Here is a 27,622-nt window from a genome sequence, read left to right as displayed (position 1 = left end):
TTTTTAAAGTGCCAAGATGATACGACAGTAAGATAAGGAGTACAGAATAAAAACGAAATCACAGTCCCACAACTCAAGCAAGACAGGCCATCTCCATTTGGAAGTAATCAGTCCCTGGCATTCTTTGTCTATATGTGTTCATGCCTATTGTCACGCTAGCGGCTTTGGAGCCTGTGACCTTCCTGTGCATTATTCAAATATTTTTTCCACGTCGTGTAGTTATTTCCATTGTTATGCTCGTAAAGGATGGAAATGTCTCCTTAAGAGATGAACCAGCTTCCTATCCCTAGTGTCTGGCTGGACAGCAGGTGCTTTGTAAATGTTCATTTAATGAAAGGACACCCAGGACATTTGAAAAAATCACCGTGGCTTTTGCCTGGGACGGAGGGGAAGGGGGTGTGGGGATCTTCTGGCTTCTCAGTTGCTTCTCATACTCTTTCCTTACATATCATGCTCAGCCTAACTAACGTGACCACAGCCAAGTTCAGAACGCTGCCAGATAAGGACAGACTTTTTTGGCAACACAGTCTGCCCAAGCTGCCCCTTCATTTTGAGGGAATGCACAAAAGGAAAGGGCCCCTCAAGTAGATGTGGTTTTATAGTGTGGTGCTTTCTGCAACATTGTACACAAACTAAGGAATTTAAAATTTGAGTTACAGGGGTGCCTGGGTGGCTCCTTCGGTTAAGCGTCTGACTTCTGCTCAGGTCATGATCTCGTGGCTCATGGGTTTGAGCCCCGCATCGGGCTCTGTGTTGACAGCTCAGAGCCTGGAGCCTGCTTTGGATTCTGGGTCTCTCTCTCTCCCTCTCTGACCCTCCACTTGTCACTCTCTTTCTCTCACTCCTTCAAAAATAAATAGACATTAAACATTTTTTTTTTTTTAAATTGAGTCACAGAGTTTACTTACACCGTAACCCAGACTGGCCCTCCGATTGGCCTGGCTACACAGGCGTGGGCTGTAGCTGATCTGGGTGCTGTGTCATCAGTCCAGAGTCCGGGGACTAAGTAGATGGCCATGCAAAATGGCTTTAAAAGAAAGGACCAGAAAGAGAGCACGACCTCCCTGGGTCTCAGGAGACTCTGTGTGTCGCATGGTGAGGGTCAAGTTAGAGGGCAGAATTTTGAATGCCTTCATTCTCTGGTTCCTTTCTGAGTACTCAAAAACCCACCTTGAGGCCAAGTGTTTTCTCTTTACTTGCTTTCATCCCTGTATTACCAGCCTGTACGTCGCACATCCCTCTGGCTCACCTTTAGAGATGGACCCGCCAAGCTAAGACCGCAGTATTGGGAAGTGCAGGGCACGGGGAGAGACCTGAATCGGCTCTTACTTTACCGTGTACCAGTCGTATTCCTGGGACAGATACCTTAAACTCGTCGGACTCGAGGCACCCGGAGATCCAGGGAATAGGTCAATGCTGGCAATGACTCCGGAGAGGTGGTCGGGCACCTGCCTTGAGTCTCGGTGGCCTCTGCATTCAGCCTGTGACGCGGATGTCTGTTTGCCGAATGTCTCCACAGGGGCCATCAACTTCCTGCGCTCTCTCCTGGAACCGGATCCTGTGAAGAGGCCCAATATCCAGCAAGCCCTGGCAAATCGCTGGCTTAATGAGAATTACACGGGCAAAGTGCCGTGTAACGTCACCTATCCCAACAGGTAATCGAGTGTATGCAGAGGGGGCCCTTCTCTCGGGCCACACGAGGCCGTCTTCTGAGCCCTGACCACTTCTGGGCAGGAAGCTGTGCGTGATTCAAGGAGCAGCTGCATTTCCCCTTGGCCGCCCCCTCCCCTCCGGGCCCCTACAGCCACCGACTAGCCCACCTCCGCGCACGAGAGGAAGTGTAGACGGGACCGTCCCGTGCAGCGGTGCAGAGCGCACCCTGCACGGGGCACCCAGTAGAGGGTGGGTGGAGGCCGCCCTCCACACCCCATTCCCCTTGTGAGACGTGCCCCGGGGGCCTACGTCTTCTATCTTCACCGAGTGGCACCTCTTTCTAATTCACACAAAGGGACCATTTAGGCTTGCTGTGGCCCGAGCGAGCGGGCGCGTGTCTGTGCCGAGCGTGTCTGTGGCCGTATCTGGTTGCGTGTGTGTGTGCGTGTCTGTGTCTGTGAGTGTACATAGTTGTGTTTGAGTGTGTGAGATCCATCCGTGGGCTCTCCTGCCAGCCTCAGGCAGAGTCCAGCGGGATTGCCCCTCTCCCCTTTCAGACCACCCCTTGGGCTCCTCTTCTGACACTTGTTTGCTCTGATGTTTATTTTAGCACCGAGTCCCTTGCCTTAGAACGTTGGGGTCAGGAAGAAAAGGCAGTAGGAGGGGTCAGCCGCTTCAGGCCGTGTTTCCCTGTGGACTTCCTGCGAAGGCTTCACTTTAGCAGCTTCCATGAGGAGAATGCTTTAAGGCAGGCTTGCAGGCAGGACCGGGTCCGCGGCATGGAAATGCCGAGGGGCACCTCGTGATGGCCCACACGTCTCTGTCACTGCTGTAGTGACTACACATTGGAAAACAAGTATAAGAAAACATTAGCTTGTACTTCCTTCCTACTCATCGGACGTATTGTTAACCAACCCGAGTGAAGGCATGAGGACCCTCACCTTGGTTCCCTTAGAGCAAACATGAACACCACGAAGGTCAAATACCTTCCAGGACTGGGACCCACACGCCGGGTCCCGGGCCTGCTCACTCTAGTCTGAAGCTCAGATGAGGACAAAAGGACCAATGATGAAGGGGGGACAGAGATTTTCAAGATGTCCAGGAAGGTCTGGAAACATCCATCAAGACTTAGGAAAGCTGTCACCCTGAGTTCTTCAAATAGGATGGGCAGGCAGGGCTCTGTCTTGGGGAGAAAGTTCTAGAAGAACTTAAGAGGCCGTGGGTGGAGTCCGTATCCATGCCACCGAGCCAGATTTACACTCACCAGGGCTGAGGTGGTTTCACTCAGCCGCCATCTAGAATTCTAGCAGTTGACTCATGAGAAGTAATTTAAACAAAGTCTAGTTACTTAGGTTACCAAGGGAACCTGGAAATAGACTGCTCGTTTCCAGCGCTGGCTCCCCTCGGCCCGTACCTGAAACAGACACCAGAAAGATTACCTCAACGTGAGCTGGAAAGCCAAGCCGAGGAGCCATGCCTCATTACCAGGGCTCACGAAAGATGGCAGCACACAGGTATGCTGTCCGCTAAAGGAGGGGGCACTGGTGACAGCCACAGGAGTCATTAAGCGAATGTGATCGCTGCCTAAATGAGTATAACCAATCCACTCAACATGGCAGCCGTTGGAAGGAAGCGGCTCTGGTAGTAGAAACACAGCCTGCCCCTCCCTGATGGCCGCATCTTCATTCGCAAGGAGTCGTTCCGGGGCGCCTCGTTCCGTAGCTTTTCCACAGGTCGCAGATAGGCGTTTGTGGATTACAGCTTCAACCCAGGTATCGTCTGCTGGTTTTGCCAGATCAGTGATTTTTCCTTTTGGATTTGGTCAGAAGCATAAAGGCTGCATGTGAACTAGTTGGGTTGGGACCACCGTTAAGATCCTGTGTATCAAAGAAACCAGCAGCTCGCTGCCTTCCATTTACGTGTGGCCCGTCGCTCATTTCGTACCAGAGGCAGATTAATGTTGGGTTGTGTTTTTTTAATTTTTTTTTTTTTTTAGTGTTTTTATTTATTTTTGAGACAGAGAGAGACAGAGCATGAATGGGGAGGGGCAGAGAGAGAGGGAGACACAGAATGTGAAGCAGGCTCCAGGCTCCAAGCTGTCAGCACAGAGCCCGACACGGGGCTCGAACTCACAGACCGCGAGATCGTGACCTGAGCCGAAGTCGGACACTCAACCGACTGAGCCAGCCAGGCACCCCAATGTTGGGTTTTAAAGTGCTGGAACCAGAAATCGAAACTCTTGGGGGAGGCAGATGTTGTTTACAGTCTTTATTTTGAAAAACATGTAAGGCAAAAAATGTGCTTTTGATAGTTTTTTTTTTTTTAAGGTTTTATTTTTTAAATTATTTTTGAGAGAGCGCAAGCAGGGGAGGGGCAGAGAGGGGGACAGAGGATCCGAAGCGGGCCCCACGCTGACAGCAGTGAGCCTGAGGCGGGGCTTGAACTCCCCAACGATGCAATCACGATCTGAGCCAAAGTCGGACGGTCAACTGACTGAGCTGCCCAGGTGCCCCTGGTAGTTATTTTTCTGGTTTGACCAGTACACAGGTTAATGGAATAAGAACATGTGATCAGGGAAAGGAATATAGGCTTTATTATAAAGTATATCTTACAGCTTCTCAACATACCTAGCCTCAGATTTTATTATTTTAGATGTTGTTAAAAGTGTTTTACTTGTGGGGCGCCTGGGTGGCTCAGTCGGGTGAGCATCCGACTTCGGCTCAGATCATGATCTCACGGTCCGAGAGTTCGGGCCCCACGTCAGGCTCTGTGCTGACAGCTCGGAGTCTGGAGCCTGCTTCGGATTCTGTATCTTGCTCTCTCTCTCCCCCTCCCCTGCTCATGCTCTGTCTCTCTCTGTCTCAGAAATTAAAAAAAAAAAAAAAAAGAGTTTTACTTCTGGGAAATGGATAAAATAAAGGGCTTACGTTTTGTATCACTCTTCTGTAAAGCCTTTTGTTATGTCATTTGGGCTTCCAAGTTGATCTCCAAAACACAAGAGGAAAATATCTTTAAATTGTATATTTACAATTTAAATGTATAAAAGTACACTTTCAAGCCAGTCCGTCAACAGTTTTGCCGTGTGCCAGGCTAGCCTCCCTGTTCTGGGAGCAGATATTTTTACGGAGGTGACCTTGGCTGCCTTCCTCCATCTTCCTTCTGGGGCCTGGACAGTCTCCCACCCCTCCAGTTAGCTCTGCAGGTGGGTGGGAGGGGAAGGAGGTCATGGGTAACACAGGAAGGAATTGGGCCAAAGCGGTCTAACACGGGATTTAATGCGAATTTACTTAGAATTGCACCTAGTGTTCCAGAACGTTTGACTAGTGACTGTATTGCCCAAAAAGGAGGAGATGATACAAATTAAATAACTGATGCTGCAGAATACCAAATATACATGCCACTAATTGAACATGTTTTTTTTTTAATTTTTTTTTTAATGTTTTATTTATTTTTGTGACAGAGAGCACGAGCAGGGGAGGGGCAGAGAGAGAGGGAGACACAGAATCGGAAGCAGGCTCCAGGCTCCGAGCTGTCAGCACAGAGGCCGATGTGAGGCTCGAACCCACAGACTGCGAGATCATGACCTGAGCCGAAGTCGGACGCTCAACCGACTGAGCCACCCAGGCGCCCCTGAACATGTTTAAAATAGGGGCACCTGAGTGGCTCAGTCGGTTGAGCATCTGACTCTTGATTTCGGCTCAGGTCATGATCCCAGGGTTGTGAGATAGAGCCCCATCTGGGGCTCCATGCATGCACATGCTCTCTCTCTTCCTCTCAAATGAAAAAAAAAAAAATAGTACTTTCAATCAAGAGAGTCAGCAGTGTCTTTTGCAGAGCTCTCCTATTTCTGAAGACAGTGGACATGAAGGGCAGAGTTGGAGTGCCTGCCCACGTTTACTGCCCTCTTTTCACCTCCACCCTTCTCCTAGAGAGCTCTCCCTTCTCCTGCTTGCTCCTGGGGAGAACAGGCTTCCAAGGTGTTGCTGGGTCATTTGGCCAGGGGCACCTTGCGTGGCCCTGATCTGATTGGCCAGGGGCAAGGCCATGAGGCTGTGGTCTGATTGGCCAAGGACAAGGCACACGGCAGTCATCTGATTGGCCAGGAGCAGGGTCACTCCCGTGCAGACATTACTGGGGAGTTGCCAACAATGGAGTTTTCGGCATTAGTAAGTGCTTTGGCAAACTTCAAAAGTATTATTTTTTTAACAAAAGTTATTTTTTACCAGTAGTCATTCTACTCCCCGCTCTCCACCCCACCACTGTGGTCTAGAATTTGTGATTTTATGGCCAACAGGGTGAGGAAGGCGGATTTCATGGTTCCTTGGGCCCGTTTTCTTTGGATGGCACTTACTCATACCTAGCGAGGGAGTGCTGTCATAGGTTACATGGATGGGTGGGGGAAGATGGTCAGCAGACCTAGGTCTGCCCTTGCTGCCCTATTCAGCTGGCTTGTGAATTTGGCAAGTCAGTTTCCTCTTCTGTATCCCAGTGTGGAGTTGTCCTGTCTCAGGGTGTTACGGTCTGAAGTCCCATAAAAAAATGTCTTCAGACCCTTGGGGGTGAGGGGTGGGTTACAGAGCTCTCGGGCCAGATGTGCCTTCCTTCTGCTCAGAGTGCCCCATCTGTATCTCTCTTAAGGGATTTAGAAAGTTCTATTTGATGATGTACCTGTTACCAACACACATACACTCTGTATTCCTCAGCCTGCTTTCGTGTTCTCCGCAGCCATTTGACAACATCTGTTTACTTGAGAGCTGGTGAGTGTAGAGGTTTAGCATCTAGAGTCTGAGCTAGGCTGTCAGGGTTTGTATTGTGGGGCTGCAACTTCCTGCCTATGTGACCCGGGGCAAGTTACTTCATGGCTGTGGGCCTCAGTTTCTTCCATTGGTAAAATGGGGAAAATAACAGTACCCTACAGCCGCGCCCCAGACTCTTATTTGTGAATGTGGGAGCTCTTGGTGCTTCTTTAAACACCGTCTGCATTGGCTTCTGAATGCACTCCTTTCTTAACCCACCTTACACCCAACTCAAATGTAGGCTCCACCCGTGTCCAAGAAGTACATTTTTAGAAAGCAACGCCAAAGTGTAAACAAATTTGGGGACAATTGGGGAAATCTGAATATAATCCAGATATTAGAGAACACCAAGAAATTATTAAAATTTTGTTGGGTGGGTGGACGGTATTGTGATTCTGCAGGAGATGCCCTTGGATCTTAAAGGTGCACACTGGGGTGTTTAGGAATGAAATGTCATGATGTGTGTGTGAGTTAATGAATGAATGAACGGGTCTGAGTGTCTCCAAGGGCCTGGGATGGGGAGGGGGGCTGTGCTTTGTGCCGCCATGTTTGTGACCCCACTAAGGAGGATCCAGAACCTCTCGGTGGCCGTGGGGAAGTGACCGGTTCTCTCTCTACTGTGCAGGATTTCCCTGGAGGACCTGAGCCCGAGTGTGGTGCTTCACATGACGGAGAAGCTGGGTTACAAGAACAGCGACGTGATCAACACTGTGCTCTCCAACCGCGCCTGCCACATCCTCGCCATCTACTTCCTCTTAAACAAGAAACTCGAGCGCTATTTGTCAGGGGTGAGTGGGGCCCTGATGGCTGTTTTCTCTGCTCTCGGTGGAAAAAGGAGCTCTTCTTATGCCTCGAGTGTTTCTCAGTTGCTGACACTTGATCTAAGCTGTTAATTTGAACTAATGGAAGGCTGAGTTTCTGAATGTGGGATAAAATAGTAGCTGAACTTGCTTCTCAGGTAGCTCGCATTTTTTATCTGAGGTATTTTTCAAATATCCTCCCTCGGAGTTAAGCCCCGGGCAGCACTGTGAGAGAGTCAAGCCTCTTTTCCCTTCAGTTTCTCCGTTGCCTTCTCTGCCTACCTCTTAGCTCCTTGGGTTCCCATGTTAAAGGCATTGGGGATTTCTGTGGTCGTAAAAGTTGGGGAGCAGAGCCTCTCAGGCATTGATCTCGAAAGCATGATTTAATGAGGAAGGCATTACTTATTGGTACTTCTCCAGAAGGTGAAAATGAAATTGAGCTTTACTGGCTTGACCCCGGTGCCTTCAGTCTGGGTGACAGAGCACAGGTGTCCTGTGTCCCACGGGAGGAAGCGTGGGAGTCTTGCAGCCTAGGATGGGGTGGACGGTGGTACCCTCATGCGTCGGTGGCCTTTGGTCTTCCGCCACAAGCAGTTCATGTGCGCCTGGGGAAGGAATTGACTGCTTCAGTGTCTACTTCTGACTAAATCCTCTCTCCACTTAAAAAGAATTGTGCAAACCACTCCTGTTTCTCCTACTCCAAATAGAGGAGACTGACCAGTTCTGACGGGAGGTCAGCCTGCTAGAGAGATTGAGAATTGTCAGGAAGCCTGTCGGAAATTTGATTTCAGATCCACGGTCACGAAGGGTGACCATCACCCTGTGTATGTGGTGCCCTGAGATCTGATGGTATGGGGCTGTCAGTGTTAGGAACACATGTAGAAAACAGAACATGAAGAACTTCTAGTGCATTTTCAGTGCTATTTAAAGTCATGTGAGAGTCAACCCAGTATCTCGCAAAAGGCTTAGAAACCTTTTGTGAGGTTTCTAGATTAGAGCTAAAATGAAAATCCACCTACAGTTGGGGAAATGATATTCTCCCTGTCTGGCAGAAATGACCATACAATAAGGCCCAGAAGGCGAGATGGTCAGAGTGTGTCTCTTTAGCAAATGGATTTGGGAGATGTCTACAAAACATTGCTGAATAGACACAGAGGCTCTTTGGGAGGTTTGTTGAACAGTTGGATGAGAGTGCAGGTGTTTCTAAGCTGAGTCAGCTTAGGGAATTTGCTAGATTTTGCTCCAGTGGGAAATTATCCACAGAAGTACTTTTTGGGTGAACCACCAGAGGAAAAATTGTACTCGAGAAGAAACATTCTCAACAAATAAGAGGCTTTTGAAAATAACAACGGTGTTTTATTGGGGGGTGGGATGGCAAATACATGTCTCATGTAAGCCCTGCTGGGATGACACTTCTGATGGGGACAAATCTGCAGCTTTGAGACTGGATGTGAAGGATGGTGTCACAGTCACAGGAGAGCTACTGCGGGAGAGGAATTTGAGGCCAGAAAGACAGGACCTTTGACACAGTATATTGTTTATATCATTTTATTATAAGGAATGATGAGGAGCATCTCTTATACTGTGCCCAGGTTCTCTGTCCCCCCATGATGATGAACTTAAAGATAATTGGACTTGAAGCTACTTCTCATTTCCCTTTTATAAGAAGACCACATGCCCCCTGTTACTTTCTTATCTTTTTATAATTTTTTTTTAATGTTTATTTATTTTTGAGACAGAGACAGAGCGTGAACAGGGGAGGGGCAGAGAGAGAGGGAGACAGAATCTGAAACAGGCTCCAGGCTCTGAGCTGTCAGCACAGAGCCCGATGCGGGGCTCGAACCCACGAACCGTGAGATCATGACCTGAGCCAAAGTCGGACACCCAACCGACTGAGCCACCCAGGCGCCCCAATTTCTTATCTTTTTAAATCCCTATTTGGTTATATGTTTTATGATGTACATGATATGTTAGTACAGAGGTGCATGCTTATAATTTATAAACAAATATGCATATTTTATAGGTCCCTTCCTATACCTTTTCCACTCATACGGGTTCAAGGTCACATCATTTGGGGACGACTGTGGTAGAAAACAGTAGTTAAGAATTTATTTTTTTATTTTTATTTTTTTAATTTTTTTTTTAATATTTATTTATTTTTGAAGGACAGAGAGACAGAGTGTGAGCAGGGGAGGGACAGAGAGAGAGGGAGACACAGGATCTGAAGCAGGTTCCAGGCTCCGAGCTGTCAGCCCAGAGCCCGACGCGGGGCTCGAACCCACGGACTGTGAGATCGTGACCTGAACTGAAGTCGGATGCATAACCGACTGAGCCGTCCGGGTGCCCCAAGAATTTAAATAGCTGTCAACTAAAAGGAAGGAAAGAGGATCAACGCACTGATTTTTTTCTCAAATGATGACTGTTACTCAAAAATTAGTTTTTAAAAAGTGCCTCCGCCGAAACTGACTATAAAATTCACAATTTCATGTTTAAAGGAAAAATTACTACTTTCCTGAGCAAACATTCTTTTGGCAGAACTTCTTTGGATGCCGATCAATAATGGGCGGGGACTTTAGGGTTTTTTGTTTTGGTTTTTAAAGATTTTGTTTTTAAGTAATGGCTACACCCAACGCGGGGCTCGAACTCACAACCGCGAGATCAGGAGCCACACATTCCACCAACTGAACCAGCCAGGCGCCCCAAGGAACTTTAGTTTTTCAAATACTTTCCTTCCTCTGTTCTGCCTCCACAGCTACAGATATGAACTTTGGTTACTCACGCTCTTCCTGAGCAATCCCTGAAGCTCTCAGGCTGTGTCTTAATTTGTCTTTGTTTCTTCCCATCTGCTGGTTTCGGCACCTCCTCTCTGCCCGGCCTGAGCATCGGCATAAAGGTTGCGTGCAAGTCTTGCAAAGCTGAGCATGGCTTTGTCTGCTGAGAACGTTCCCTGGAAACTCAGCTAATGTAGTTCCAGCTGGAGGAGGTTATTTTATTGTGTCTGTTTCACACTTAACCCTTAAAGCCTAGGACGTACCTGGTCTTGAGAACTAGGGTCTGGGCGAGTGGCTGCTTTTAACTAGGGTGAATTAATCCCCACAGACAGCTACAGCCGGTCCGCTCAGTAATTTCCACACACGGCTAATTTAACTGCCCCGTGTGCACTGTCCCGGCTATTAATCTCATCAACCAATTACTGACAACCCACGTATAATTTTAAGACCGAAACTCGTGAACTGACAAGTAAAATACCTATCTTATCTGTCATTTCTCCCTTTCTCTCTTCTTTCTCGTTTTCTGTTTCTAAAACCAAGAAGTGTGGATTCTGTGTTGGAGAGCCTGGAAGGCCGTTCCGTGACTCTTTGTTGGTTGGTAGACGCATCAGTCATTTAATTCACCTTTCTCCACACAGGCCGGCACCTCAGTCGTGCACCTAGATCATCCTAGATACGGTTTTCTGTCATCTGTAAGCTGTGTTATGAATTGCTGTGGCTCACTGGGCAGGGGAGGGCAGGGATGCGGGCTGTTTTTCACTAAGGAAATAAGCAAGATCTATATCTTGTTTGGTAGGTCAATAAAATGAGTTATTCTTTCGAGCTCACGTATCTGGTTTCTGCTTTCACATCTCAGAGTAGTCTTCATCGTACAGATGAAAGAACTGAGGCCAGCAAGGAGCAGTGACGTGCCCAGGGTCACCTGGCCCTGTCCTGGCAGAGCCATAACAGAAGTAGGTTGCCCGACTCTGGGTCCGGGGCTGTCCCCTCGCTGCATCATGCCTGCAGGCCACCCTCCAACGAGGCTTTGCATTGCGATTACCTGGCTTGCCAACCACTTTCGGCACTTTCTCAGCCAAGTGCTGGTTTCAGAATTAATGACTGCTTAATGGACACTTCTATTTCCTGTGAGTTAAGCCATGCTTTTTCCCCGCCTTTCTCCTCGGATAGAAATCTGACATCCAGGACAGCGTTTGCTACAAGACCCAGCTCTACCAGATAGAGAAGTGCAGGCCCAGCAAGGAGCCCTATGAGGTGAGTGACCCCCTCCAAAATAAAATCCAGGATCGCTTAGAAAGAGCAGGTTTCCATTTTGAGAGCAAAGTGGAAAGGAAACCGGTTATTGTGGGACAGAAAAGCAGCAAGAGACAAATAGTCACTTAACTGGGTCCCTGAAACAATGGCGTACGGCCGAGCCACTGTCTCTCAGTTGTTAGACTGTGGATCTTAGCTGTGGCTGCACGGTCGAGTCACCGAGGGAGGGGCGCCTGGGTGGCCCAGCCTGTTAAGTGTCTGACTTGGCTTGGGTCGTGATCTCATGGTTCGTGGGTTCGAGCCCTGAGTCAGGCTCTGGGTGGACAGCTCAGAGCCCGGAGCCTGCTTCAGATTCTGTGTCTCCCTCTCTCTCTGCCCCTCCCCCGCTCACTCTCTGTCTCTGTCTCTCTCAAAAATAAATAAACATTAAAAAAAAAAAAATATATATATATATATATATATATATAATGTAAACATCTGGATGCCCAGATTGCACCTCACATAATTCTCCTGAAACTCATGGGGCAGGAATGGGAAAGTGGGCGCGCGTTAGTAGCTTTTAAAGCTCCCTGGCAGATTCCGTGGAGTGGCCAAGGTTGGAAACCACTGCCAGTCCTTCGAAAGGTAAAAATGAGATGCTCAAAACTGTACATGAGTGTAACACTTGGCATCAGAAGGAGGCAGTAAAATGAGGGACAGGAAAAAGTTTTGGATGAAAACAAGTATTTATAGGCATCCTAGGACAACTTGATGCTAGATACATACTTCAAATACCAAGATCCTTTGATTTCAGAGTACAAAGTAGTATCATGGGGCGCCTGGGTGGCTCAGTCGGTCAAGCGTCTGACTTCGGCTCAGGTCATGATCTCGCGGTCTGTGAGTTCGAGCCCCGCGACGGGCTCTGTGCTGACAGCTCAGAACGTGGAGCCTGCTTTGGATTCTGTGTCTCCCTCTGTCTCTCCCCCTCCCTCGCTCATGCTCTGTCTGTCTGTCTCTCTGTCTCTCTGTGTCAAAAATAAATAAACATTAAAAAAAATTTTTTTTAAAAAATAAGCAGTATCATTTGGCAAGTTGTACCAAATTTGGACCCCAAATATGTGCTTGGGAAGAGACTGTGCCCGGGAATCTGGATCCAGGGCCAGGGGCACAGGATGAGGGTGTCCCCCCACCCCCAACGCCCAGGACTCTTCATGCAATGCTTTGTCAAATGCGACCCCTCGGCCTTCTCCGTGATCTTCCTGGGAACCCGCTTGATTTCCCCTTCGCAACCTCTGCCGTGTGCCCCAACAGTTTTTTCATTTGAGCAGAAATCAAAAGGGAGCCTTCCTCCATGCCCTACATGAGGCCGATGGGCCTGCCCACTTCTCTCTTCCCTTTTCTGCGGTCAAAGTGGTCAGTGGTGGTGGCCGAGCAGTTAGTTGTCCTGGGCCCTTACAGAGACCAGCTGGGCAGAAGTGGGAAAGGCAGAAAGAGACGGCCTGGGTTCTGGAAGAGGAGGAGGAGGGGAAGTGAAGACAGTGAGCGTAGACCTCTCTGTGGGTGACGTTGGCCCCCCGCCTGAAAGATGCTGGGGTTGGGGAGGAGTGAGGGTGGGGGAAGTTGGGCGGAAATCCAGGGATGGCTGGGGTGGGGCTTAGCCTTGACCCCGGCCTGGAGGCCTCCTGCCTCTGAGACAGGCTGTGGCACCTGCATGATGAGGATGCAGAGGAGTCTTTGGGGGGTGGGTCATGCTTGGCTTTCAGGCCGAGGGCAGGAGGTGATGTCGGGACCACACTGCCCTGAGCTCCAGACCCTTCAGGCCAATCGCTTCCTCAGCTTCCTCTTGCGTGAGGGAAGGCGTCTCCAATCCATCGTGCCTGGAGCCCCCAGCGTCTGTCTCCAAATGGCAGCCCCACCCTCGGTATGGGGCAGGAACTCTGGAGGTACTTTTTCACCCCCAGAGCCAGGCCGTCCCCAAGTTCTGCCAGTGTGACTCCTCAACCTCTCAGATCCCCTCCGCCGCCTTGGTCTCTCTCCTCCCTCCCCATCCCAGCCACTGTCACCTCTGCCTCTTGCGGGGATGTCTGCCACAGCCCTGACTGGTCTACCCCCTTCTCTGTGAACGCCTGGCTCTCACTTCTCCGCACGCCAGCCGGAGCTGAGCCGTCCGCGCTCAGACGGAATCGCGTCCCTTCCCTGCTCCAGTTAGCACATGTTTACTGAGCACCTCGTGCACGCCAGGCATGCCTCCTTAAGCTGGAAGGCACGGTCGGTGACATGGCCACCACGTCACAGATTAGACTGTGGTCTGCTGGCCTCTCGAGCCTCGTCCCCCGGGCCCACACGGGCAGCCCTGCTTCTTGCTCCGTGCTCGCTCCTGCAGGCCTTGAGACTTCTGTGCTTTCTTGGCTCCCAGCACCATGCACACCCTGCCCCTTCTTCCAGAATGTTCCCCTCAGCTCTCTTTGCTGATTACTATTTTATGTCTTCAGATTCCAAGGCAGGGTCATTTCATCCCGGACCCCTGCCATTCTCTGACCTTTGCCATCGGATCACATCTCTCCAGCACAGACTCACCCCCGCCCGCATCCTGCATCCCGGGGTTTGTCCCATGTGCATGTTTTGTTTGCTCAGGGAGTGTTGGATTCACGTCTTTCTCCCACTCTGGACTGTGAGTTCCATGAGAGCAGGGACTGTGTCCCTTTTGCTCCTTACAGTATCCCTAGAGTCTACACAATGCCTGGCATTTGCTAAACGAACAAAGGAAGGAATCAAGTGGGCCTTGACCGGGGTCTCCGGTAGAATTGGATTCCCAAGGGGAGAAGGTGGAATGATCCAGGAAGGACAGCTAGCTTGACTAAAGCAGGGGAACGCCTGGAGCATAGCGTGCAAGTCGTGTTGTCCTTACAGATGACCATGCCCCGAAGCAGGGAGGGCCGTCTCACGGTCACGGGCTCTGAGGGCTTATCACCTCGGCTGGCGTGCAGAGAGTGCAGAATTCACGGCTAGGCTCCCTTGCCTCTGGATCTGCATTTGACTCTTTAGGGCCTCAAGGAGCCATGTGAACAGATGCACCCAGCGTCCCATCTGTGTGCCCTACGTGGCCTCCACTCCACTTTGCTGACGCCCATGTCCTCGGTTGCCCTCGAACCTGACCCCTGCGCTTGTTTGTTTCGAAAGCGTCTATGGTGGGAAAGGGGCCTTTTCTTTCACCCAGATTATTTTCCTTGGATGATGATCTCATTTGGCCTGAAAACACATGGAGAGCATTTTAAACATTTGTTGAAATATTTAACGGTTAGGGTTTAAATAGGAACACTAATGGGAAAAGAGCATTTCACTTCTCTGTGATCCATTTGTTGTCTCCAAACGGCAGTGATACTTGTGCTAATTAAGTTAGGGGCTGTTACTGGATCATCCAGCCCGCCTCTGCTGGAACGTAGAGAGTGGAATGGGGCCAGCTCGGAAAAGTGTTAAGAAGATCTGGAAGGGCCCCGGTTTTCTAGGTAAAGCCCACTCAGAGCCTCCGTGGGCTTCTTTCCAGTTGCCGTCGGCTGGTCCTGGAGAAGCCGCCGAGAGGCGGATGGGTTTCAGGTCGTGCGCAGGCCGGCTGGGGAGTGAGCGAGGCCTCTGCGTTGTTCTGAGTCCCAGTTCTTTCTCTCCTCCGAGACAAAGCAGCTGAATTAAGTTGCAAGAACGTCCCCCTTGGGATTACAGTGCTGTTACTGTACGACTTTACCACGTCCTCCACCTCCTCTGCCTTTAAAGGGTAGCAGATATGTCTGTGAAAGTGGGACACGTGTCTCATCCAAGAGCACCTCGAGCATGGGCCCCGGAGACTCCTCTTCCTACAAAAAAAAAAAAAAAGAGGCCCTCAAGGACCGTGGAGATCGAGGCAGGGGGGCCAGTCATCATTATTAAGCTGGCTTATTAAAGCCACATAGAGCCAGAGGCCATTTGTGTTACGATCTTTCCCCAAAAATGTTAATTTGTAGAGCAGTGGAAAATAGAGCGGGGAGGGCTTCTGGGTAGCACAGGGTAACGTGGCAGGCTTGGAAGAGAGCTGTGTGGAGGGCGGCAGAGGGACGGCATCAGTGTGACCAGCCGCTGGAGCAACGTGCCACACACCGGGGGTGGGGTGGGGTGGGGTGGGGTGGGGGGCTTCAACAGCAGCAGTTTCACTGACTCTCAGTTCTGGAGGCTGGAAGTCTGAGATCAAGGTTGGTTCCCTGCACGGGCTGTGGGGGAGAACCTGTCCCCTGCCTCCTGGCTGCTGCTGGTTGCTGACGTCTTTGGGCTTCGTTCCTTGGCTTATGGAAAGAAGCACCACCCGATCTCTGCCCGTACCTGCCCTTGGCCTTCTCTGTGTGTGCGCCTCTGTGTCCAGTTTCTCCCTCTTATGAGAATACCAGACCCGTTGCAGGAGGGCTGGGTTACCTCTGTAAAGGCAACACCAACAGGCCCCCTCCCCAAAGGCAAGAGAGAGTGAGCTTTCCATGTGCTCCTCCCCCCTCCAAAGCATCAAAGGGGACACGATAGGCCTGTCCTGACCCTGTCTTCAAAGAAGGTCACATGCTGAGCTCCTGGGGGTTAGGACTCTTGGGTACCAGTCTGGGCGGGAATACGATTCCACCCATAAGAGGGGCAGTAAGCTAGAAGGTAAAATATTAAAATGTTCACTTTGTATCTTATTTCACATCTGTGCACCCTGTAAAAATAGTTTGAAATCAGATTAGACAATCAGTGCTGTTGGAAATGAGAAGGGTAGTTCCCTTTGGGGACTGGGAGAGGGCAGGGATGGGGGGGGGAGGGGGTTCCAGGTGGGGCCGGTTGGGCTCCATATCTTAATCCGGGTGGAGCTCTCATGCACGTTTTTTGCTCTCGGAGAGAATGCGTTGACTGAGCAGCTCAGTCGCCTTGAGAGCACTCCTCCGTTATATGTCTTAGACTTGAATAAAATAGATTTTCTCACCTAGGAAATCTATTCGGCGCCTGAATTAGGACATCTGCTGCCCGCTTGCATGATGGTTTAGGAGTCTCGTTTCTGGTCTCTAAACATTGAAAGGAATAATTCTCAAACCCAGAGTTGCAAGTGGTAGAGGAGAGCGAGTTTAGGGAATAAACAGCAGGTACAGCTACTCAAATTGTTGAAAATGTTGCTTTTCACAGGCCTCCCTGGACACCTGGACAAGAGACCTTGAATTCCATGCTGTGCAGGTAAGAACATGGGAGTTATGATGGGTTAGTCTGAGTTCTCTAGAGAGAACCAACAGTGTGTGTGTGTGTGTGTGTGTGTGTGTGTGTGTGTGTGTGTCTGTCTCATGCTTGGATACCCAGGGAATAGTGGATGCTTCAGCTCAAAATCCAAGGCCTTCTGGAAGCAGAATTCCTTCTCTCTCAGGACACTTCAGATCTTACAGCCTTCACCTGATTGCACGAGGCCCACCCACCTTATGGAGGGTCATCTGCTTTACTCAAAGCCTACTAATTTAATCCCATGTGAAAAATACCTTCACAGCAACATCTAGATTGCTGTTTGACCAAAAACTGGGTACTGTGGCCTGGTCAAGTTAACACTTGAAATGAACCATCACATGTGACCCTGAGGGCTGGTGGATCTCTGCTTAGGGCTCTGGATTCTACATACCTCCTTCCTTGTCCTGAATTCAAACGCAGAGTCCGATGGTGAGTGGGTTTATCAGAATCCCTTCAGATCAGACTGGTGCTTTCTTTGTTGACCATTTTTAAGTGTCTTGCTGTCGCCGCACACTGGGCTGTGCATTCATGTTTTTACCTATATGAGAAGTGGGGTTTGCAACAGTCCAGAGCTTCCCAGCTCAGTGGCCTAATTTATGAATGAAGTCCTCTTTTTCTCAGCTGCGTTGTGTTTTTCCCGTGGCAAAATTAGGTCTCTGTGGCTTTTCCAAAGCAACCGGTAGGCAATGCCTGGGCACCTGGGCCGCCCCAGGTATTCACGATCCACACCTGATTCTGACGTTCCAGTCACATGAGGTTAGCTCGTCAGCAAGGGGACAGTAGGCTCCAGAGGAGCCCGTGCTAAGCTAGACTATCATCCAAAGAAAACAGCTTCAGCTCACCTGCAGACCCCAGGCTCTTGGCTGCGGCATCACGCCATCCGTGGTCAGTTTCCACCGCGTGAGGGTGCAAGGCAGCTCTTATGCAGCCCGGGGTGGGGAGGAGGTGTGGCCGCCCCTGTCCCTGTTAAATGGCTGCGTTGGCCTTTCAGACTGTGACGCAGATGAGATGTGAGGTTCATGTTTATGCCTGAAGAGCTGACTTTCAGTTGCAGGTGGGGAAACACTTCTCTCATGGGGCCGTGTGCTGCTGATGTGTACCCTGCTGTATCTATAGGAGCAGAGCTGGGGAGGAAGGGGGAGGGCTCTTGCTCTTTGGAACGCAGGAGGCTGGAGTCACAGGGACGAGCCCAAAGGGACCGGCTCTGGAGCTCAGATGTCAGAGGCCAAGAACCTACTTTTCTCCAGAAAGCCCCATGCACCACCACTCCCTGGCTTCTTCCTCTCTTCTATCAAACAGTTGTGACACTGTAAGAGTCTTGAGTAGACAAACCTTTGTGAGGCCACATTTTTTTTGTTGTTTTAATGTTTATTTATTTTTGAGAGAGAGACAGAGACAGAGACAGCACAAGTAGGGGAGGGGCAGAGAGAGAGGGAGACCCAAAATCTGAAGCAGGCTCCAGGCTCTGAGCTGTCAGCACAGAACCCGATGCGGGGCTCGAACTCACAAACCGCGAGATCATGGCCTGAGCCGAAGTCGGGTGCTTAACCTGAGCCACCTGGGTGCCCTGAGGCCACATTTTCAAAGTGTCCGGTTTAGTAAATGTCCGTGCACATGTGCAGTGGGTAGAGAGTGGTTTAAAGAAAACCGGAAGCTGTTTTGTGTGGGCCTGGCTTCTGGGGCCTCATGTGGCCCCCTCTCCGATCTGCCTTGGGGAGTTTGGGAGGCAGGGTGGGTGTGGGGAGCACATGAGACTCAGAAGAAAGCCAAAGAGACCGTGCAGGCAGCCGGATTGCTGGGAGGGGAGCACGGGAGTGGGTGTAGGCACATCGAAGGGGGAATATAATGAGTCCCTCTGAAGATCTGTTTCTGTTACATAAGGTGCTTTAGCATCCTGCTCCCTGGAAGATCTCTTGTGGAGAAAATAGGGTATGCAAATGAAAAGGTATAATGGGATGATGGGTTGCATTTGGTCACCTGTGCCTGGAGGGCGCTGAGATTGGCTGGTTGTACAAACACATGTCTTGTGTGGGCTGGTGACCCATCCACACGGACTGATCCAGCCGTGTGTCCCCGGCAGGGATCTCTTGGGTGGTGGATTCTTGGCATGCCCGTAAGAAACTGGTAACTATGAAATCACCCATTCTTTGGGCTGGACAAGGGTGTTCTGGGAGCTTTTGGAGAAAACACCCGGGTGCAGGATCCTGGGATGAAGTTCAACAGGGTGGCTCCAGCAGGGTTCCTGAGGTCATTTCCCCGTCCCTCTGCCCCCATAGCAGGCTTTCTGTTTGGTGCTATCCCTTTGTCAGTTCCCAGAGAGGTTTTTTAGAGCCAACCTTGGGGTCTTTCTACAGGAATTCATGTCCTGTACACCTCTCAGTGCTGATGAACTCTAGCTGGGTGGTGATGCTGGCCCCCCAGAAACTTTGCATCTTGATCCTTTGGCTTTGGAGAACCCAAAGAGAGTTGGGGAGGGGCCAAGATGAAGCCATGAAGCCAAAGGCAGAGCAGCTCCCTCTAAAGCGTAGGGATCACAGAGCAGCCCAAAGGAAGCTGTACTCATCATTCTTTTTCTTTTTTAAATGTTTATTTGAGAGAGGAAGAGAGCGAGAGACGGAATGTGAGTGGGGAAGGGGCAGAGGGCAGGGGGGACACAGAATCGGAAGCAGGCTCCAGGCTCTGAGCTGTCAGCACAGGGACCAACACGGGGCTTGAACTCACGAACCACGAGATCACGGCCTGAGCCGAAGTCAGACACTCAACTGACTGAGCCACCCAGGCGCCCCTGTACTCACTATTCTAGAAAACAATCCTGAAAAGGGCGGGGGGTGGGGGGAATCTGCAATTTTGTCTTTTCTTCCAAACACTGTTTTACGTGGTTTCGTAGAAGTGCATTCAGTTTCTTTTTTACCATTTAAAGTGTAAACAGGTGGAACTGGTGATTTTTCTCATTAGAACAGAGACAGGAAGAATAGCACAAGAGGAAGAGATTTTGCCAGACTTTTCAGGACAAGCCTGTTACGTCCCTTTGATGCTTGGGGCACAAGGGGGGTGTGACAGCTCGTTCCCCTTTGCCTTAGAGAAGGGGGCTGTTGGGGGGTCACAGAAACCAGGAGAGGGATGCAGCCTTGACCCAGATGGTCTGGAGCAGGTGGCCCCCTTTCCCGTTCGTAGCATTCTGCCTAATGACCTGGGGCTCAAGCCTCCTCCCGAGAATCCCGGATGCCCACCTGGAACCCTGGGACTACAGCCTGGTCCCTGTCCCTCACCGGCCCGTGTGTCTGCCTTTCTCTCTGCCCCAGACTCATCCTGCCCCAGGCTTCCAGAGGGCGTGAGTTTTCACTCGGCTCCCAGATGAATTATTCAACCCGCTTCTGGCTGTTCGCTGGTCCGTGATGGGGTGACAGCTGTGCTTTGTCCCAGGTCATGCTCTCGGTGCAGCACCTGGCACTCAACGTCCCGTAAAAGGCTCTTCGGATGCTGGGGAGGGAGTTTGTGCAGCTTCACCCCTCCTCTCTTCCCTCCTCAGCCCTCCACTGGGGATGGCCACGGCAGCCCAGGCTTGGGGCCCTAAGGCACTGGGGCCCTCACGGTGACCCTCAGGGTTGGCGTGGCACCCCCACTTCCCATTCCTCCCCTGCTGTTTTCTCCCACCCGCCGATTGGGCATCAGGAACCCCCATCTGGGCAGGCTTTGAAAATCCCCATTGGAAGGGGCTGTGCGAGTCCAAGGAGAAGCTTCTGGAGAAGCTTTTCAACAACATCAATGAGGAGTTGATGAGCTCTCTTGAATTGTAAATATTCTTCACGTTTAAGGCAAAAACCGTGAATCTGGTGGTGAGGTCAGGGATGCGGTTGAATCTGTTGAACAGTAAACATCAAAGTCTTTACGGCTGGAGAAGAAACTTCTGAGTGGTATCGCCCTTCCCAGAAGCTGGAACGCAATTTTAATTCAGTTTGGTTTCTACTGGCTTTTTTTTTTTTTTTTTACATTTCAATAACTATTAAGTCTTCTCTATGTGCTTGGCTTTATGCCAGAGGCTGTGGGGTTGGAGATACATAAAATAGTAAAATTCACTCCAGTCAGAGGGACACAAGTGACACATAGTGACGCAAGCAAGGGCTTGCATGACCGAGGGCGGAAAAGGGTCAGAAACTCACCCAGGATGGCGCAGGGCTCCTGGGGTTGCCGTCCACCTCCTTGGCCTGACTGAACACACAAGAGTAAACGTTAAGATAGAAATGGTTATGTTTCATTTGCGAAGTTACCTTTGCAAAACCACTGCTGTGAGCAGAATCCTAGAGCCCTATTCTGAGTAAGACCGCAGACTTCCAGAAATCCTCATGTGTTTTGCCTCAGTTCCTTCATCTTGTTCTAGAACAATTGACCTCCCAGGGATGAACTTGCCCTTGCTGGAACACCTTGAAATAGGGCCGTGCGGGGAGCTGGGGATGACAGAAGCCTGCTTGTGGCCCAGGGAGAGGGAGGTGGGTTCCCTGGGGCATCTGCTGGGCCTCTGCTCCTCCCTTGTTCAACGTGCAGCTGAGAACGGAGTTTTGAGAGGCTGGGGTTTCTCAAATCCACTTGGATAACTCTTCAAAGGGGAGTCACATTGTATATGTCTGTGTGTCTGAGTACATGTGTTTACTTCTGACTTGAAGGATGAAAAACCCAAAGAACAAGAAAAGAGAGGGGATTTTCTTCATCGGCCGTTTTCCAAGAAGCTGGACAGGAACCTCCCCTCCCACAAACAGCCCTCGGCCTCGCTCATCACGCACATTCAGAACACCAAAGCCCTGCTGAAGGACCGGAAAGCCCCCAAGTCCGGCTTCCCCGACAAAGGTGGGTCATCTCCGGGTACAGTCTAGACCACTCGTGTTAAGCTGCACGGCCATGCGTACCCCTCCCGGGTGGCTGTGCGGACCCCCTGGGACATACACGATTCCTGTGCCCTGGGAAAGCAGTGAACACACCCAAGGCAACCCAAGAACACTGGAGGTCCAGACGGGGTGGTATTGGCCACCCGTGCAGGCAGGGTTTGAGAAAGCAAAGGTGGGGTGCATTGCATTGTGGGAGCAGAGATCAGGGTATAAGGTATTTCAGGAGTAAGGATTGGGGTGCACAGTGTTATGGAACGAGGGACAGGTGTTCATTGTTGCAGGGACAGAAATTGGGGATTGGCGGCATGGTGTGGTGAGAGTCTGCCCAGAATAGCGAACACCTAGAGACACTGAGGCATGGTTGATGGAGTCTGGGCTCTGGGGTGGGGCTGGGGGAGCTCAGAGCCAGCTCTGTGGCTTATTGTGGGCTAAGCTCCTTACCCTTAGAGGATCAAAATTGGTTCCCTTACTGGCAAAAGGAAGCCCACCCGTTGGAGCTACTGGGTGGATTAAATGAGATACATAGGTTGGCTTGTCCGCCTCTTTCAGAGTGTGGGACATCAGGTAACTGATAAATGCGAGGCTCCCTCCTCCGGGACAGCACTGAGGGACGTGGGGGAAGCAGGAAAGTGTTGGGGAGGTTCCAATAGCACCGAGCACTAGAGGTGTTACCCTAAGAGAGACCTGGTTTCTCAGCCAGAGAGGAAAATTCCATTTGATTCCGTTTCCTTCCTGAGGTTTCAGAAAGGCAGGGGGTCTCACAGGATGACTCTGCTTGTCCCTCCTGAGTGATTCTCCTTTCTGGCTTTGTAACCAGCAGCAAATTCAGGCCCTTGACGGAGACATCCCATGGATGTCCCCAACAAAGTCTAGGTCAGTGCTGATGCATTGGATAACTTTGCCACCCCAGAGCTGGATTCTATTCCTGGCGGTTTCCTGGGCCAAGTATCATTTGTTTCTTTGAGTTTTTCCTTCTGAGAGCATGTTAGCTTAGAAGCATGGACGCCCTATGTAATTGCTAAGACCGAGCTCTCGCCATGGGGCAAGCACTGTGTCAAGCTCTCAGCTCACCCCAGTGAGGTTATTCTCACCTCCGTTACTAAAGCAGAGGAAATAGGCAGAGAGAACTGGCCAAAGTCAGAGAGCTCGGAAGTGGCAGAGTCCAGATTTCCAACCCGGCCGCCTGGCTCTAGAGCTTTCTCTCCTGACTGATGCAGGCCCCTGCGTCCTGATAGGGATGGAAGGCGAGGAGCCGGCCGGTGCGCTCACAGGGTGGGGCTGGTGACCAGGTCCTTCCTGCCCAGGGTGATGGAGTGTGCCGGCCAGGGCCCTGGGGGGCTGACTCTAGATGGAGACTAGCAGGGCGAAGGTGGGAGGCTTCCTCTCAGGATCTACATCACCCGGAGAAGGGAAGGACACAGGACTGGGCAGAGGGGGACCCTGGGCCACAAATTTGGAGGACACGGCCATCGCAGGAAGGGGAGGGGACGAGATGCTGCGGTGCCCGGCTGTCACACCGGATTCGTCCGCCGTCAGCCGCCGATGAAATTTTGCTTCTCTCTGCTGGTGACTCTCAGGCACCTGTGGTGGCCTGAGGAGGCGATTTATTTTGGGATCTGTGTATTTATTTATACGAGGCCACGAGGATGCCCTACGCCCTCGGCTTCTCCTGAATCACTCTGCTGCTTCCTGTAGCTGAGCCTCGACAGGGGCCTAGAACGCGCGATGGTAGAAAAGCCAAGCTAAGAGCTCGTTCTGCAGGAACTTGGCTCTACTTCCCTCAGCTTCAGATCTGTGGGGTTTCCCCTCTCTTTTCTGGCACAGTCCGCAACCCTGGATTCCGGTCTGTGCCAATTTGAGATGGAAGCCAGGGGGATTGGCTCATCGCCCTCAAGATATAGATGAGGACTGTTTCACCCCTTGAGAACCGGATGAGGCCCCGGTAAGATCAGGAGTCAGGAGGGAACCTTATAAAGGAAGTCGATTCGGACACTCGGTACATACGGATGAGCCAGGAGGACATTCAGCTGAGGGACACGAGCCAGTCACAGAGGACAGATGCCGTAGACTCTGCTTATATGGAGCACCCAGCGACGTCAGATGCATCGACAGAAAGTCCAATGGAGGTTGCCAGGGGCTGGGAATGGGTGTTACTGCCAAGTGGGTACGGAGTTTTTAGATTCCCAACACGAAGAGTTTTGTTTCACGACAGTGTGAACGTGCTTAACACTACTGAACCATCCACTTAAAAATGGTTAAGATGAGAAATTTATGTTACGTATTTTTTTTTTTTACCACAATTAAAAAAAAAAAAAAAAAAAGGAAGCACGAGGGAAACCCTCCTTCCAGTGTTGGCTATCTGAGGACCAAGTTCACGGGTCCTGGGCTGGGTGTGCTCCTAGCAGTTTGGTGGCGTTCTTCTGAGTCGGGTACCTTTTTGATTCAAAGACTCGTTGGCAGGGTCCCGCATGTTAGGCAGCCAGGAGGAGGGCAGATGTTAAGGTGGTGCCGTGGGCACGTCAGAACTCAGGAGGCCTCCTGTCTCCGGCCTTCTGTCCCCTCCATTCTAGAAAGAGCAGCTGGTCCCCTGTGGGGAGCGCTGGACGCGGGGGGCCCTTTGCTTCTTGCTTCCTTCTGGCCTCCCCAGGAACGGTCTGTCTCGGTGAAGCAGGAGGCCCCGGCAGGCAGGAGAGGGCCCTCCTCACCGCCGTCCTCATGGTCTCCTCTGCTTTCTCGCGTGCAGATTCCTTCGGCCGCCGCAATATCTTCCGCAAGACCTCAGACTCCAATTGTGTGACTTCTTCTTCCATGGAGTTCATCCCCGTCCCACCCCCCAGGACCCCCAGGATCGTCAAGAGACCGGAGCCCCCTCCACAGGGCCCTGGGGGCCCTGGCATCCCCCCCAAGGAAGACCCCCCGGTGCTGGATTTGGTGCGCTCCTTCGAGTCCGTGGACCGCGAGGACCACTCTGAGCCACTGTCCCCGTCTCATCACTATCGGATTCTAAGCTCACCTGGGGGCTTGGCCCGCGGGAATCCCGGTGAGCGGACGCTCTCCCCGGCCCTACTGCCCGGAAGTCTGTCCCCTCTGCAGACTCCTTTGCATCCCACTCTGGTCTCCTTTGCTCACGAAGAGAAGAGCAGCCCCCCGAAGGAGGAGGGCGTGTGCTCCCCACCTCCAGCTCCCAGTAACGGTGCCACGCAGCCGCTGGGGAGCCCGAATTGTGTAAAGAGCCGCGGCAGGTTCCCCATGATGGGCATCGGACAGATGTTGAGGAAGCGACAGCAGAGCCTGCAGACCCCCGCAGACCGGCCCCTGGAGGCCAGCATGCCCCCCCTGCAGCCCATGGCCCCCGTGAGCCTCTCCTTCGACATGCCTGATGGGGTCAAAGGCCAGTGCTAACCCGGGCCAGTGGCGGGATTCTGGGTGTTTCTAAGGACAGCGGTGGAACAGAGCTCCTCACATCTGTCAGGGTGTGAAGATTGAAAGGCCTCATGGGAGCCTCCTTCAGGGTCTCACCGCCCCCTGCCACGGAATGTCCCCACTGTGAACCGCTAAAACCCACAGACCCAAAGCCTGCACTCCCCAGGCTCGCGTAGGGACCCTGGAGTCGCTGGGATTTACGAGGAGGGGTGGTTATAGGTGCGGTTTCAACCAGTTGTGTCCTCCTTCTGCCCACCCACCCACGACCCTCTGCCCACCTCCCACTGCTGGGCTGCTGGGTGAAAACCCCACACCGGCTGCTGGGCTCTCGGATCACAGACTGTTATGAGATCTTTCCTCACTTTGTGATCTTCTCAGCAGTCAGCCAGTCACCCGGGGGCTGAAGGCGGCATCGCAGAGTGGCTCGTCCAGGCCACTGCTCCCCTTCCTCTCGCAGACCGTGGTCGCTGGTGAGCCCGCTGCCTGAGGAAGACAGGAAGCAGCACCTCCCCCTCTGAGTGGAAGGGGGCATCGGGGCAAAGACCGATCCAAATGGTGGGGACCCTGGTGAAAGGAAGGGCCCAAAGGGACACGCCTTTGCCATCTTTTTTGGTTGACCTTGCTGATGGTTCAATGATCTTTTCCCAAGATGGTGTTTCTTTATGTGATGTCAAATTGAAGTAACGTAATTAAAAAAACAACCCGGCTGGAGAGACCACGAGAAGCGATTCTACCAAACTCACGTTTTCACGCAAGGATGAGCGTGGAGGGCACGAAAGCTCTCCCACGTGATGTTTTCAGTGGCCGGTGGCCTCCCGTGGCCTGCAGGAGGGCTTGATCGCAGCTGGCCCCGTGTCCCTCCCGTTGTGTCAACATGACCTGATCCTTCTGGAAGGCATAGGACAGGGCCACGGCTGGTTATTTAGGAAGAGAAAAGGTTGAGGTTGAATTTGGATGCGTTTGGAAGGCACCGTTGCCTCTGTGCAGTGCGGCTTTCAAGCTGCCAAGATAACAAGGGTGGCTTAGAGCTGAGTTCATTTGCTGTGAGCTGTGAGAGGGCTTGCCTGGCGGGGACCGTGTTCAAAAACTCAGCACCGTGTCCTCTTGGAGGAAAGCGGCATTCCTCAAACACGCTTGGAGTCCGCGCTGTTTTCACGCCTTTCGTCAAGGATCGAACCAAAGATGCGTCTCCGGTTCTGTGTCCACGCCATCCCCGTGTGCGCCTTTTGTGGACCTCGGTGTTGTCTGACCGTGTCTAGCAGGAGCTTGCTGGGGTCCGTCTCCTCTCAGGGCCCCGGGCCCTGGCACTTGGTGGCGACCACCCGGTCATGAGCAAAATTGGAGAAAGGAGGAGGAATTGGCACAGGCCGGATAGCGGTTAGCTCGGGAGACAGGTGGCACAGTGGCTTGAGGTCTTCAGCTGTTGACTGGCGCAGGCGTGAGCAGACCCACAGCTGTGGTCACCCCGGGGCTTGCCCGCTGGTTCGGAAACAGGCCGCGGCCCTTGAGAACAACAACGCCTGCCTTTGTTTCCCCTGGCAGCCAGCCCGTGCCAGAGAGCCCCGGGGTGCTTCCTCAGCTTCTCTCCTTTAGCAGCGGTGACCTCTTCCTGCCCCACACGTTTCTGGCTGAGCAAGGAAAAGTGTGGATATTTGGCTGACCCTAGAAGCCACTGAGATGCCCGGGCTCGGCTGACTTCACAAGACCTGGAGCTGCTGTGTCCCACCTCGATGGGATCATCCCGGCCCTGGGGCTTGCTAGGAGGGAGCCAGGCTCCTGGCTGTGGTGTCGTTCTTCTGTGTGGCTCCAGACCGGGTTCCAGAACTTTCCGTTGGAAGTGGCGCTTGTTAAGCAGAGAGAAGAAAAGCATCTGAAAGCGGCCTCTCTCCACTTGACGTGAAGCGTGTCTGGTTTCTGACCAGCGAAGGAACCCTTTTCGAACACGGTTGCTGGCTTCAAGTGTCGTGCTCTGCCGATTCGCCGACTCGCCGACTCGCGGGCTGTGTCCCTGTGCCTTGTGAACTTCTCTCCCCTTATGTCTCTTCCTTGTATTGTACTTTCCTTGAGAACATGAGTGTTTTTTCCGTATCGCTGTCAAATAAGCTCATTGGGACATGCTTTCTGTTCCTCGATTCAGGAACAGCCGTAGACCGTCGTACGACTCACGGACCGTGTCACCATTGGTAGCTTGAACAGTGAACTCAGGTTTATTCCAGACCCAGTGAGAGGTGAGAGTGAGGAAGGGGGGAGGGGTCAACTGTATTTTTTTGTATGTGAGCACCTGACAAATCTATGAAACCGAATGAAAGAGGAAATGTTAAATTCTTTATTATTTTATTATATTTATATGGGAAACTGGACCTTTGGTAAGTACAAAGTATGTTGTCTGTTTGACCCATGACTGTCTCTCATTAGTGTGTGCCCATGACCTCAGTCAGCCTGTAGTCACTGACGGAAATGACTGAACTGTCACCGTGTGAAGTCCAGGAGGAAAAGTCCACTTTAATTGTATGATTTGGTCGTAAGTAAGGACTGTATTTATGTCACCATTAAGTATATGTACTTTTATAATGACTGTGAAATACACTATTCCCTCACCATGACTGCTTCATTCACTTGCATTTGACACATCTCCAAACACTGAGTATGTTGCAATCGCTGACCTGTCTTCTCCGTAAAGTCCTTGGCCTTGCAACTGACAGGATACGGTGGGAATCGCGCTGTGGGGTGTTTGAGGGCATCTTCTGCCCCCACATCACTGCTTCATTTCAGCTGCAGCACGTGTGATCTAAGAAGTCTCCTTCGACCGA

The 27,622-nt window shown here is 51.6% G+C and overlaps 1 protein-coding gene across 2 annotated transcripts in view; it reads left to right on the top strand.

Annotated features, from left to right (window-relative positions):
- HUNK (hormonally up-regulated Neu-associated kinase) overlaps window positions 1–27,412 on the top strand; it is a 112,165-nt gene extending 84,753 nt beyond the window's left edge. Inside the window, exons 6-11 of one of the 2 annotated variants that reach the window (XM_023238814.2) lie at window positions 1,520–1,655; window positions 7,075–7,237; window positions 11,191–11,274; window positions 16,423–16,470; window positions 21,171–21,351; window positions 24,133–27,412. In XM_023238814.2, the coding sequence (XP_023094582.2) occupies window positions 1,520–1,655; window positions 7,075–7,237; window positions 11,191–11,274; window positions 16,423–16,470; window positions 21,171–21,351; window positions 24,133–24,791 (1,271 nt within the window). In that variant the 3' untranslated portion in view covers window positions 24,792–27,412. The remainder of the gene's footprint in view (window positions 1–1,519; window positions 1,656–7,074; window positions 7,238–11,190; window positions 11,275–16,422; window positions 16,471–21,170; window positions 21,352–24,132) is intronic. The other variant, XM_045036686.1, reaches the window with a different exon arrangement.
- Window positions 27,413–27,622: the final 210 nt, after the last annotated feature.

The sequence above is a fragment of the Felis catus genome, chromosome C2 (genome assembly GCF_018350175.1).
Source record: "Felis catus isolate Fca126 chromosome C2, F.catus_Fca126_mat1.0, whole genome shotgun sequence".
NCBI classification, from domain to species: domain Eukaryota; kingdom Metazoa; phylum Chordata; class Mammalia; order Carnivora; family Felidae; genus Felis; species Felis catus.
The sequence above is the reverse complement of the archived record's forward strand: the minus strand, read 5'-3'. Positions and strand labels throughout refer to the sequence as shown.